Below are 14034 nucleotides of genomic sequence, written 5' to 3'. Positions count from 1 at the left end.
GAATAATATTTACATATAATCTACTATATACTTTAAATTATCTCTAGATTACTTACAATGCCTAATATAATGTAAATGCTATATAAATAGCTGTTACACTGCATTGTTTAGAGAATAATGACAAGAAAAAAGATCTGTATATGTTCAGTAGAGATGCTTTTTCTTTTTTCTGAGTATTTCTGATCCATGGTTGGGTAAATCCACCGGTGTGGAGCCCACAGATATGGAGGGGGTCCCACTATACTGGCAACCATTATCCTGGGCCTGGGCCTTACTACATACAGCGCCATCTGAACTGGCAGGTCTGCCTTAGCTGTTCTCTAGCCCTTCCCTCCCAGTTCTTACCCTGGAGCCAGCTCCCTCCTTCTAGACCCTCTCCACTCTCAGGCAACCTTGTCTCTCTCTCTCTCTTTGAAAGGAAGAATGAAGTCACACCTTCAGTCCCCTGGCAGAAGAGAACCAGCAGCTGGACATGGGTCCTGCCATCAAGGTGAGAGTCACAGAAAATAGAAGGGACTCTAGCTGACATCCAGACGACCCACCTGTCTCTCAGACAAGAAAGAAACAGGCCCAAGACCACATAGCTCAGAAAGACAGCACCTGGGCTAAAACCCAGGTCTGCCACTGCCAGGCTGACGCCCGTCCTCCCTACAAACAGTGCTAGAGACACCTCCCAGCTGCCGCCTGCTTGCCCAGGCTCACCCTGCCCTACACGGGTGCACCGTCTCAGGGCTTCCTGAAACAGCATCACTTACCAGCGCCGCCAGGATATCAGCTTCTCCCTTTGCCTGGAAGCCCTGAATTTTGTCTCTGTCTCTCCTTAGGGTACTCAGGTGGTTCAGGATTTTTTCCTGTGGAAAAACAAGCAGTGGGAACAGGTGGATGCTCTGGGCTGGGGCAGGAGGGGAGAATCAGGCTGAGTCCTCTGAGGACTGCAGGGCGGAGTGTCCAGTGAAGGTGGCAAGTCACCCTCAGGGGTGAGAAGGGCTTACCCTGTGGGGCTGGGCGGCCTTCTCCATGAGGACGGCCGTGTGGGGCCTGTGCTCCCGGGACTCCCGGCACATCACGCACAGCAGCTTCCCATCGTCCTCGCAGTAGTAGTGCAGCTTCTCTCGGTGTCGCTCACACAACTTCGCGTCCTGCTGCTCCCGGGTCACCTCTCCCGGCTGCCTGACCTTGTCCACCTTCAGCCGCTCAATGTTCTCCACCAGGCTGGCCAGCTGCCACACAGGTCGGATGTTCTCCTTCTTAAAAGGCTTCTTGCAGAGTGGGCAGACAGGGCGGCTCCCTGAGATGGGGCGGACGTCTGTGGTGCAGCTGCGGCAGAAGACGTGGCCACAGTCAATGGTCACAGGGTCCCGCAGGTAATCGAGACAGATGGAGCAGGTCACCTCCTCTTCCAGGCTCCGTAGCGGGGCTGACGTGGCCATGGTATCCTCAGTTCAGAGAGGTCTCCGTTCACTGGTGAGGACTTCTTCTCCTTGGAGATGAGACATAGAGTCAGGCGCGAACACAGTAAAGGGGCAGAGGTGGCAGCCTTGCACGGGGCTGCCAGCTCCAGCACTCAGTCAATCTACAGACACCACCAGCTCCTACAAGGCTCACACAATGTCAAAGGGAAGGGGACCTTACAAATCTAGTCCAACTCCCTTATTGTACAGATAAGGATATGGAAACCCAGAAAGATTAGCTTGGTAGAGTGAAGAGCAGGACTGCCAATAGCTCATACCTTCCTGTTGGGAGAGCCTCAACACCCTTCCTTCTATCTGCTGGAAAATCGCTGTAATGCACCAACTGTAGCAGAAAAATCACTCACTACCTGGTGGGAAACTCATAATGACACACATATAAATCTACAACGTCTACTGTGGACACAGTGCTCCTTCACTCAACTGTGCAAAGTACAAGACACACAACTGGTCATCGGGGTCCTGATACAGTCAAGAGATCCCCCCCTTTTTTTTTTTCTGAGATGGAGTTTTGCTCTGTTGCTCAGGCTGGAGTGCAGTGGTAGGATCTTGGCTCACTGCAACCTCCGCCTCCCGGGTTCACGCCATTCTCCTGCCTCAGCCTCCCAAGTAGCTGGAACTACAGGTGCCCGCCACCACGCCCGGCTAATTTTTTGTGTTTTTAGTAGAGACAGGGTTTCACCGTGTTAGCCAGGATGGTCTAGATCGCCTGATCTCGTGATCCGCCCGCCTCGGCCTCCCAAAGTGCTGAGATTACAGGCGTGAGCCACTGTAATTGTTTTGATTGTGTTGTTTGCTCCTCAAGGTTTCAGGTTTCAAGAACCAAGAGAGGGCAGCGTGACATGGCTCACCCTGTAAACCTAACACTTTGGGTGGCTGAGGCAGGACGATCACTTGAACCCAGGAGTCTGAAACCAGCCTCAGCAACATAGTGAGATCCTGTCTCTACTAAAAAAATTTAAGAATTTTTAAAAATACCTCAGTGTAGTAGCATACATCTGTAGTTTCAGCTACTGAGGAGGCTGTGGCAGGAGGATTACTTGAATCTGGGAGGTGGAGGCTACAGTGAGACATGATTGTGCCACTACACTCCAGATTGAGCAACAGAATAAGAGACTATCTCAAAACAAACAAAAAACCAGAAAACATTAAAAAAAAAAAAAAAAAAAAAAAACTAAGGTTCTTTACCAAAACTCGAGAAGCATCAGGAAGCTTCAGGAGTCTGACTGTCAGCATTTCCCTTTATAAGTGTTTCCCTGGGCTATTCTATAGCTTGGGCTTAATTTGCTTCCCCTAGAAGGCTGGACCCTAGACTCAGCCCTGCAGAGGGGCACAGCTTAGCCTCAGTGGACTTGTTCTTGGCTGTAACTGCCTCGTCTAGCTGGGAGGAATCCTCAGGTGGCTGTGGCTGCTATGTGCTGTGAAGCCTTGGCTTGTACAGGGAGCGGGCACATACAGAAAGGACTCTGCTTCTGTTTACCTTTGTAGTCCTGGCCCAGTTCCAGTCTGAGGTTATGAGCCTCAGTACATCTAACCCAAGAGCAGCCTCCTGCCCCTGACTCTGTGCGACAATACAGAAGTCACTTAAGTACTGAGCCTCAGTGTATCCATCTGTAAAATGGGAACAGTGATACTTAACTTCAAGGGTTTCTAAGCAGGTCATGTGAAAGAATTATGGTAAAAGTACTAAGTACAAGCCTGGTACACAGACGGAAATCTAGGAGAGAACCCAGAACCCCTGGTTTCCAAATCTAGTGAGTGTCCAAACCACAAACAAAGAGTTAAATTCAAAAGTGGCAGCAAGAGAGGAAGTGAGCAGAACCAGCCACAGTGACACATGTGCTACAGAGTTCAACAACATCGTCACAGGGCAGCACCTGGAGGACTTGCTCTCCTATAGATCCATGGAAGGCAACTAGGGCAGCGCTGGGAAGACAACCAGCAGGGCACAGAGGTGACTGCGAGGCTGGAATGAAGCAACCTGAATTACAGGCAAATCAATACTATTAATGATTATGTATGGTGAAAGTCCATCGCAACAGAGTTCAGTGGCCTTGGTCAGTAGTGACATTAATGGGACAGAAATAAAACCCCCAGTCTATAAGACCCAAGAGTAAACAAAACAGGGATATAATGTTTACTCATTGAGGGTCTAGTACAATAATACATAAAAAGCATTTTATAATGTAAAAGGACTACATAAATATAAGAGACTATTATAGTGCTGATAATAATTCCAACTGGAAGCACTAATGGATCTAGGTATGTGTGACTTTAAGAGACATAATGAGGGGAAAATCAAGCACCTTCAAAGCTCAAATGAAGGAATCAAGGAATTTAACTGTCAAATGAAAGTAATATCAAGTTCCTAGATGTTAGTAATGCTGGTAGAAATACTAGGAATTGGCCAGGCACGGTGGCTCACGCCTGTAATCCCAACACTTTGGGAGGGCGAGGCAGGTGAATTACGTCAGGAGATCGAGACCATCCTGGCTAACATGGTGGAACCCCACCTCTACTAAAAATACAAAAATTATCCAGGCGTAGTAGCATGCACCTGTAGTCCCAGCTACTCAGGAGGCTGAGGCAGGAGAATCAACCACCTCAACCCAGGAGGCAGACGTTGCAGTGAGCCTAGATTGTGCCACTGCACTCCAGCCTGGGTGACAGAGTGAGACTCCATCTCAAAAAAGAAAAAAAAAAAATGCTAGGAATTGCCTGGTCCAAATCCTTGGCTTTACTGTTGAGAAAATAAGCCTGGGTCAGCACTTTTTCAGTTGTAACATACTGCAAGTGTTCGGAAAGAGGAAAAAGGAATGGTACTGGGTGTGTCTGTGGGCTTTCAAGCCCTTTATCATGCATGCCTCTTTGCCGAATGGCCTAGAAGTTTAAAAGCTGAGGTTGTTTTTTTGTCGAAGGATAGCCTGTGTTATCTTTGGGTTGGAAACTTATTTTGCAATTTACTTGCAAAACAAGAAGAATCAAAGGACTATCAAGAACTTAGCTACAGTTCTTCTTCCGTGCAAAATAAGACACCTCATCACCCAGGCTCCATGCTGGGCTTCGATGGTCTCTAAACTGAAACTGTCTAAAAATTATTGTACATGTACTAGATACTTAAAATTGTCTGGGAATTACAGAAGAATAATCTTCTGTAAGACTAATCAGCAAATAAGTAGAAGAGGGATAACAGAATTAGAAAATCATTTTGCGACTGCCATTATAATAGCACAAGGATCATCAATAGATGCTAAAACTATTAGGTGAAAGGTTCTGGGGGATGAGATAGTCCCCATAGTGCCAAAGTACCAACGAATGGATTACTTCCTGACATACCTTCATAAGGAAGAGATCCAGTGGTTACCTTAACTAAGTGACCAAATCCAGCGTCATCAGCAGATGGGGCAAAGTGGCATGTGCTTCCCGGCATGGCACTATATGAATCACACAACATTACCGATGAAGTTTTTGTGCCAAAAATGTTTGACTTGAATGAATCTAGTCAAGTCTTTAGATCTAACTTCCAGTTTATAAAAAATATAAAGGAAAGGAATACTCTGAAGTATGTTACAACTGAAAAAGTACCAATGGAGGAGTTAAACCACACCATGAGGAAAGAATCAGATAAATCCAGAAAGCTGGACAGTTCACATGGCAACTGGTCTAGTCTTTTAAAAAGTCAATGTCATAAAAAAAATTTCACAGGAACTGCTCTTGATTTTTACAGACTAAAGAGAAATAATAAACAAATGTAATATGTAAACCTTGATTGGATCCTGCAAAAAAAAAAAAAAAGTTATAAAAATAGTCTTGGAACTATTGTGGGAAATTTGAAAATAGATTGGGTGTTGGATCATATTAAACAATTATTTTTCTTTCTTTTATTTATTTATTTATTTATTTATTTATTTATTTTTTGAGACAGGGTCTTACTCTGTCCCCCAGAGTGCAGTGGAACTATCTTGGCTCACTGCAACCTCTGCCTCCCTGGCTCAAGCAGTCCTCTTATCTTAGCCTCCTGAGCTGCTGCAACAACAGCTGCATGCTACCACACTTGGCTAATTTTTAAAGGTTTTTGTAGAGAAGAGTTCCCACTACATTGCCCAGGCTGGTCTCGAACTCCTAGGCTCAAGCCATCCTCCCACCTCAGCCTCCCAAAGTGCTGGGATTATAGGCATGTGCGACTGCACCCTGTCTAAAATTATTTTCTTAATGGTATTTATTGAGGTTATGTATGAGAATGCCTATACTTATTTATTTACATATTTATTTATTTTTGAGATGGAGTTTTTCTCTTGTTGCCCAGGCTGGAGTGCAATGGCGCAATCTGGCTCACTACAACCTTTTCTTCCCAGGTTCAAGCGATTCTCCTGCCTCAGCCTCCCTAGTAGCTGGGATTACAGGTGCCCACCACCACGTCCGGCTAATTTTTGTATTTTTAGTAGAGATGGGGTTTCATCAGGTTGGCCAGGCTGGCGGTCTCAAACTCCTAACCTCAGGTGATCCACCTGCCTTGGCCTCCCAAAGTGCTGGGATTACAGGTGTGAGCCACCGCGCCCGGCTGAGAATACCTGTATTTCAAGGCAGTGGATGCTGTAGTATTTAGAGCCTCACGTCTCCCACCCAATTTGAAATGGTTCGGCAAAGCAAAATAAAAAGCTAGAAAAGTTTTCTGTGGAGAGGGAGCTATAGTTTTCTATCACATTCTTAAAGGGGTCTGTAGTAACCATCAAAAATGGTTAAATCACTGATTCAGTGATCATGGTGCTTGACACCTTGTAGAAGCTCAATACACATTTACTGAACAAGTGAATGGATTCAGGGGAACTGCAGACAACGTTAATTGTATACAACCATTTGTTTTTGAGAGTCTGCCGTAACTAGATAAACGAAACACAGTACCACTTCTATGACCAATCCCTTCCCTTGCTTATACAGACTCCTTCTGAGGAAACTGAGGCTCGGCAGGGTTAAGCAACTTGCCCAAGAGCACATGGCTAGGAAGCCGTGTCTGGTGCCAAAGCCTCCGCTCAATCCACTACACTCTCTTCCCTACCCAGGCGCACTGTCAAATGGGGTCTAATACCAGCTCCTTTGTTAGGAAGCTCAGATGAGGTCATCTACATGGAAGGGCTTTGTAAGCTGAGTAATGCTGACAAAAGAAAAGGGGCATATATTCTGCTGATACTGACCAAAGCACCCTAGCCTTAGCTATGACTAACTTTCACATATGGGGTGAGCAATAAAGGGTCCCTGTTGGACAGCAGTTTTCTTTCTTAGTGATGGAGGATCTCAAGATTTCAGAATTAGGAGAAATGAGGTTGAGTATGAGAGATGTGAGCAGACCAGAATAACCGCTCCCCTTCCCCATACACAATTCTGTCAGGTCCGATGCAAAATTCACCCTCTCCAAAAACTCTTCCCCAACTTGCCACACGCTGCTATGGTTCTGCCCTATTTTTCATGCCTTCAGTATATTCTCTGTGATTATCTCAACAGGTTTCCACAATAAGAAGTAAAACCATTACCGTTCTCTCCATTCCTGGCTCCTGGACAGACAGAAACCAAAATTAGAGCCCCCCCCCAAAAAAAAACCCCTCAGAGATGACCCACTCCACCCCCACTCCCTTTACCCAGACGAGAATTCTCAACCTGAGGAAGTCTCTTCATGAACTGCCTTGCACCAGAGGTCACACATCCCTGCTAGGGGTGAGGGGGCATTCTTTTGTCTCTTCAATAAAACAGAAGCGGCCAGGCGCAGTGGCTTCCGCCTGTAATCCCAGCACTCTGAGAGGCAGAGGCAGGTGGATCACCTGAGATCGGAAGTTTGAGACCAGCCTGACCAACATGGAGAAACCCCGTCTCTACTATAAAATACCAAATTAGCTGGGCATGGTGGCACATGCCTGTAATGCCAGCTACTCGGCAGGCTGAGGCAGGAGAATCGCTTGAACCCGGGAGGCGGAAGTTGCAGTGACCTGAGATCGTGCCAACTGCACTGCAGCCTGGGCAACAAGAGTGAAACTCCATCTCAAAAAATAAAAAATAAAAAATAAACCAGAAGCTAGCTGCAATTCTATAGAACCAGGAAGATGCTGGCCAGGCGCGGTGGCTCACGCCTGTAATCCCAGCACTTTGGGAGGCCAAGGTGGGTGGATCACGAGGTCAGGAGATCAAGACCTTCCTGGCTAACACGGTGAAACCCCGTCTCTACTAAAAATACAAAAAAAAATTAGCCGGGGGTCGTGGCGGGCGCCTGTAGTCCCAGCTACTTGGGAGGCTGAGGCAGGAGAATGGCCTGAACCCGGGAGGCGGAGCTTGCAGTGAGCCGAGATCTCGCCACTGCACTCCAGCCTGGACGACAGAGCGAGACTCCATCACAAAAAAAAAAAAAAAAAAAAAAAAAAGAACCAGGAAGATGCAACAAACAAGCCCTGCAATGTCCTGGTACCCTCCCCATAGGCAGAACTAGAGACACTCCGTACCTTTCTCTAAGAGGTTCCCCTTTCCCTGAAATCCACCCCTCCCCGATAAGTCTCCGGATCTCATAAATACCTAATCTGCATATGTCAACAGACTGGCCAAGGTGACGCCACATAATTTCAAGATGTGGATGCATGCACGATTATTGGCTCCAAGAATAATCATTATGAGCTGCAAAAACTAGCTGAGAGCCGAGCATGGGGACTCGGGCCTGTAATTCCAGCACTGTGGGAGGCTCAGGCGGGAGGATTGCCTCAGCCCAGGAGTTTGAGACCAGCCTGGGTAACACAGTGAGATGGTGTCTCTAAAAAAAGAAATTAGCTGAATTAACTGGGTATGATGGCACATGACTATAGTTGCAGCTACTTAGGAAGTTGAGGCAGGAGGATCTCCTGAGCCTGGGAAGTTGAGGCTGCAGACAGCCATGATTGCGCCACTGTACTCCAGCCGGGGTGAAACTCTGGCCTGCCTCTGGCTCCTAGATGCCACCCAGAGAGGTGCCCTGGTAGACACTGAATCCCAGATGTGGACTCTGGGGTCCAAGAAAGTGAATAGAGAGGCCTGGGTTTATACCCTGGCCTCCAGGGTACCAGTTCAGGACTCTCTTGAGTATCCCAAGCCACTTCTCAAGCATATGTCCGGACCTCCAAACAAGAGCAAAGCACCTGTAATCCCAAAGCACTTAGCCTAGAGCTCCACTCCTTGTGGGTACTCCATTTAAGGGCTCTTGGGGTCCCAGATTCATGCCCGTATTTTAATCTGAGATAAGCAAACTCTCCATGAGGTAAACTTCTGTGAGACACCTCTAACAAACCCGGAGAAGCCAGAATTCAGGGCAAAAAGCAAGTGATCTGGATGTGCATACTAGGAGTGACTGCACCCCTACTGGCCATGTCAAAGGCCTGGATCCCAGGCTGTCCCAGGAGATCCCAGTGACTGCATGACACGTTCCTGTGGTCACACTTGGCTGACTTTCCCCACGGAGCTGAGCATCAGTGGTGCTCTGAAGCACAGTGCAGGCCACAAAAACCACCAGGGCTCTGAATGCTAGAAATCCCCACAGGGCTCAAAGAGGGGCAGGAGGTGGCAGCCAGCTGGGAGGTGGATGAGACAAGGCTTTAAAGTGCCCTGGTCTTGCGGCTGACCCACAGGGGAAAATTGGGAGTTCCTCATATTTGTGCCTGAATATTTGTCTAATGTTGAATCAAGAACTACGCTCTCTCTCGTCTAAAATATTCCTAAGTGTCACTTGGTGCTTTGCACCAAATATTGGAAGGAATCCTTTATCATCTTGTGGGATGGTTCAAACCCTAACTACACATCAGATTTGTAGTCTTCAAATTGGTGAGTCTTCAAAACATACCCAGACCAACTGAATTAGAATGTCCAGAGGTGGCCCAGGTTCTGGTATTAAAAAACAAACTTCCCAGGAGATTCTAAAGTCTATCCAGGACTGTGAATCACTAGAACCCCCTTATTTACAGAGGAGGAAAGTGAGTGCCAGAGCCTCGGACCAATTTGCCCAGCAGCAGAGCTGGCTGGCAGCAAGGCCAGTGCTAGCACGAGGTGCGGTGAGGTGCACCTCCCAGCTCTGGGCTCCTTCCACTCCACCATACACTGCACTTTGGTGCCTGGAAAATGAACTCTCCCCTGCCCATATGGAGTGCTGTGGAGGGTGAGCCTCACAGGCAGAGGAAATCAACTGCCAGAGAAAGGGTAGCGGTGAGTTTGAGGAGCTGACAATTGGCCACAGGTGGAGTGCAGTGAGGAGAGCAGAGGGAGGGTGGAGAAACAGGAGGGAACAGATTATGCAAGACTCTGTGACCCAGGTTAAGAATTTTGGACTTTATCCTAACAGCCCTGGGAAGCCTTTGAGGGTTTAAGCAGCAGGATGTTAAAATTTATTCAACAGCTAGCAGATGTTTGTTTATTAGGTGCCTACTATGTGTCAGGCACTGAGGTTACAGCAGAGAACAAAAATGGCAAACTCCCTGTCCTACCAGAACTTACATCCAGTGACCTAACTGAGGAATCCTTTAGAAGCTGAAATCAATCAGATCCAACTGTGGGATCATCAAATCCTCAAGGGTTTCCTGATTTACATAAACCTCTTCTCTCCTTTGCTGCCCCAGTGCTGCAGCCACTCTGGCCTTTTGTTCCTCAAACACACTCGGTCACATGTTAAACTGCCAATCTGCCCGGGTGACCAACCTGGTTAAACCCCTCAATGGCTTTCTGGTGCTCCAGGAATAAAGTCAAAACTCCTGCCCTTCCTTTCTTCTGTGAGGAGGCTGTCTCAGGAGATCCTAGCTGGATCCCAGATAATCATGGCCCAGGCTCATTTCCTGCCACTTCCCACCTCACAGCCAAACCAAACTGCTCTCCATGCCTCAAAGTGCCATGCTCTTTCCTGGCTAAGCCCGTTGACAATGTAATTCTCCTTCTGCCTAGAACACCATCCCTTTCCCACTTAGCAAATGCCTTTTCTAGCTTGAAGTCTCAGCTGAAAGCCACCTCCTCTGGCAATTTTTTCCTGACCTGTCAGATTGGGTCCACATGTAGTCTAGTTAGACAGCCCCAAAACACCCCATGCTGCACCCTGTACTTCTCTGCAATTTTAAGTCCTGACTTATTAGTGTAATTACTCGCTTAACACCAGCTTTTCCCACCAAACAAGGAGAGAGATTGTGTCTGTCTCATCCCCAGAATCTACATAGTACTCGGCACAAAGTAGACAACAAAAATTGAGAAAACAAAGCACAAGCACAGAGTATCTGACGCAAAGAAGATGCTTCCTACATGTCTGCTGAAGGAATGCGAACAATCTTAGTCACCTGCCTGTTCTCTCCAGCAAGATGGTAGTAAATTGGTAGAGAGAGAAGCAATTTCTTTGTATTCCCTGTAGCAGCAAGAACAGTGGGCTGCACGTCACCATCAAATCATCGTATTCAAGGTTTCGCTCCAGGAACTTACAGAAACCAGGAGAAGAAAAAGCTGTGTCTGAGAAAATGGTTGTGGTGGAGTAAGTTGTAATAGTGAGAATCACTCCTTCCCTTTTCTTTACTTTTAGACCTAGGTATATACCCCATAAACGACAGAGTTTATTTTCTCAGGTTTTGAGCCTCTAATGAATGGAATTCTTCCATTTTTTTTTTTTGCATGTATTTTTTTGGGGGGGGCTGTCAACATGTTTGTGAGGCTCATTCATGTGATCATGAGCTGATTTTATTTAATTGCTGCTCTGTAGCTATATAATTTTTAATGCAGTCTACTGATAGCCATATGAGTTGTTTCCAGTTTGAGACAATGACAAACACTGCTTCTGTGAATATTTCTGCATACATGTCCTAGCACACACAGGTAAGATGTATCCTCAGTTTGACTAATCAGGTCAAACTGTTTCCAAAGTGACTGTAGTGCTGTGTAGTCTGCCCAGCAGGCTACGAGCACTCATGCTGCCCCATAGCCTCACCAACACCTGATATTATCAGCTTTAATTTTTGCCACTCTGGAGGATGGGATATAGAATATGGGGGGGGGGGGGTGTGTGTGTGTTTAACTCCCCAAAAGGAAACAGCATGAGAGAGGCCCAGTAACAGGCCAAGGAACCCTATAGCAGTAGACCAGATATTATGCTCCTCGACCCAACCAGTAAATGTTGTAAATGTTTATCTTTGGGGAGAGAAGGGGAAGGGCCCACCCAGCTTCTGTTCTTCTTTCCCTTGGTAACTTACCATCTATAAGTCAGTGAGATGGAGATATTCTAACCATTAATCCAGGGAAAGGGAGGAATCCAAGCCATCAGCTAGGGAGTTACTGCTTTTCATCAAATTTGAGACACCTGTGACATCACATTTTAGCATCTCTGAAATGTGATCAATGGCATGTCATAATTTAACTGGCAAAATATTTTTTTTATGTGGAGCATAAAATAAGGGCACACAAAAGATTTGGTGCTGCTGTGGTTTGAACATGTCCCCCAAAAGTTCACGTGTTGGAAACTTAATTGCCAGTGTAACAGTATTAAGAGGTGGGGTTTTTAAAACGTGACTGGGTCATGAGGGTTGAACTCTCATGAATGGATTAATGCAATTCTTGCTAGAGACTACTGGCCTCCAGAACCGTGAGCTGAATAAACACGTTATTTACAATTTATCCAGTCTATGGTATTCTGTTATAGCAAGAGAAAATGGATTAAGACAAATAACATCTTAGATTTGGTGAGATGTGGCATATTTCCTAAAAAGTGCTGCCAGGATCATCCTTCTAGCACACAGGATCTCATCCTGTTATTCTCCTGTTTCAAATCTCCTAGCTGAGGCTGGGTTTGGTGCCTTATGCCTGTAATCCTAGCACTTTGGGAGGCTGAGGCAGAAGGATCCCTTAACCCAGGCGTTCAAGACCAGCCTGGGCAACATAAGGAGACCCTGTCTCTAAAAAAATATAAATAAATAAAAATAAAAATAAATTAAAAACAAACCAAAAAAACTCCTACTAGCTGAGGTCAAAACTGCACAGGTGGCCCAGGAGTGGTGGCTCATGCCTGTAATCTCAGCACTTTGGGAGGCTGAGGCAGGCGGATCATGAGGTCAAGAGATCGAGATCATCCTGGCCAACATGGTGAAACCCAGCCTCTACTAAAAATACAAAAATTAGCTGGGCATGGTAGCATTCACCTGCAGTCTCAGGTACTCGGGAGGCTGAGGCAGGAGAATTGCTTGAACCTGGGAGGCGGAGGTTGCAGTGAGCAGAGATCGTGCCACTGCACTCCAGTCTGGTGACAGAGCGAGACTCTGTCTCAAAACAAAAACAAAACTGCACAGGCATTCTCCCCTGCCCTGCATCCGGCTGGCCCCAACTTACCCATCCAGCCCCAAATCCCTCCTCATCCTACCTAATTCTCTGGCCATTAGATACACTGAACCAGGAAGACAGCTCCTTCTTCACTCCCCACTCTCCACCCATTCCCTTGTACGTGCTCTTCTCTCCAGTCCAGCTTGTCCTTGAAAGCTTGAATACAATTTGTCCCCTTATCTGTGAGGAGTTTCCTGTGCCCATCCCATCTCTGAGTTGAATGTATCCCTCCTCTGGAGAGCTCCTGCAGCTTTGCATATACTGTATTTCTACGATAGCACTATCACACTGCTTCATACAGTAGCACCCCCCATTCGCTAAAGATCCATTCGTACAGGAGTCCCCTCAATCCTCAGGAGATGCATTCCAAAAACCCCAGTGGATGTCTGAAACCTATGTTTCTCCTACACATACACACTTGTAATAAAGTTTATAAAGTAGGCACAGAAATAGATTAACAATAATAACACAACAAAATAACTATAACTATATACTGTAATAAAAGTTATATGCATGTGGTCTCTCTCTCAAAATATCTTGTACTGTACTCACCCTTCTTATGATGAAGGAACAGTGGGAGGGAAAGAGATTTCATCATGCTACTGAGAACAATGCACATATAAAACTTATGAATTGTTTACTTCTGGAATTTTCTGTTCACTGTCTTTGGGCTGAGGTTGACCACGGGTAACGGAAACCACGGAAAACTAAGCCATGGATAAGTGGCTGTAATTGATATTTTTATCTCTCTCCCACCAGAATGTGAACCCAAAGGTCATGCCTCACTGACCTTTTTATCTCCAATATCTGGTACAAAGTAGGGGGTCTGCAAATGTTTGTGAAATTAATGACCTCCTCTAATTCCAGAGCCCTGCCATCTCCATTCTTCCCCCTTTCACCACACACCCTCCCTTTCCCACATTAAAATTCTGCTTCAGCAGCAGGCTTCCAGGGCTCTCCTTAGATTAGACATTCTTGGCCACACACATTACCTAGATCTCTGCTGGCCTCCCTCCACACACACACAATTTTGGGGGGAAGAACAAAATTCCATTTCTATCAAGCTGGCAAAATCTAATTCATCCTGATGCCAGCCAAATTATGTTTTTGTTTGCTAAAACCAACTTCCCATTCTCCGTGTCTTTTCTATTCTGATCCTGGGGGGTCCAAGTCTGAAGTCCTCCCAAGAAGCCTCAATTCAGACCATGGACTCTCTTCGGGGGTTTGC

The 14034-nt window shown here is 46.4% G+C and overlaps 1 protein-coding gene across 3 annotated transcripts in view; it reads right to left on the bottom strand.

The window, feature by feature from the left end:
* The window catches only part of LOC112622169 (tripartite motif-containing protein 26-like), a 28747-nt gene that overhangs the window by 12752 nt on the left and 1961 nt on the right, over positions 1–14034 (bottom strand). The window contains exons 2-5 of one of the 3 annotated variants that reach the window (XM_025381424.1): positions 6902–7018; positions 3347–3450; positions 993–1592; positions 756–851 (exon numbers count right to left, since the gene is read on the bottom strand). In XM_025381424.1, coding sequence (XP_025237209.1) covers positions 756–851; positions 993–1430 — 534 coding nt within the window. In that variant the 5' untranslated portion in view covers positions 1431–1592; positions 3347–3450; positions 6902–7018. Of the gene's footprint in view, positions 1–755; positions 852–992; positions 1780–3346; positions 3451–6901; positions 7019–14034 lie in introns of those variants that run through there. The other 2 variants (XM_025381423.1, XM_025381425.1) reach the window with 2 other exon arrangements.

The sequence above is a fragment of the Theropithecus gelada genome, chromosome 4 (assembly GCF_003255815.1).
Source record: "Theropithecus gelada isolate Dixy chromosome 4, Tgel_1.0, whole genome shotgun sequence".
Taxonomy (NCBI): Eukaryota; Metazoa; Chordata; class Mammalia; order Primates; family Cercopithecidae; genus Theropithecus; species Theropithecus gelada.
The sequence above is the reverse complement of the archived record's forward strand: the minus strand, read 5'-3'. Positions and strand labels throughout refer to the sequence as shown.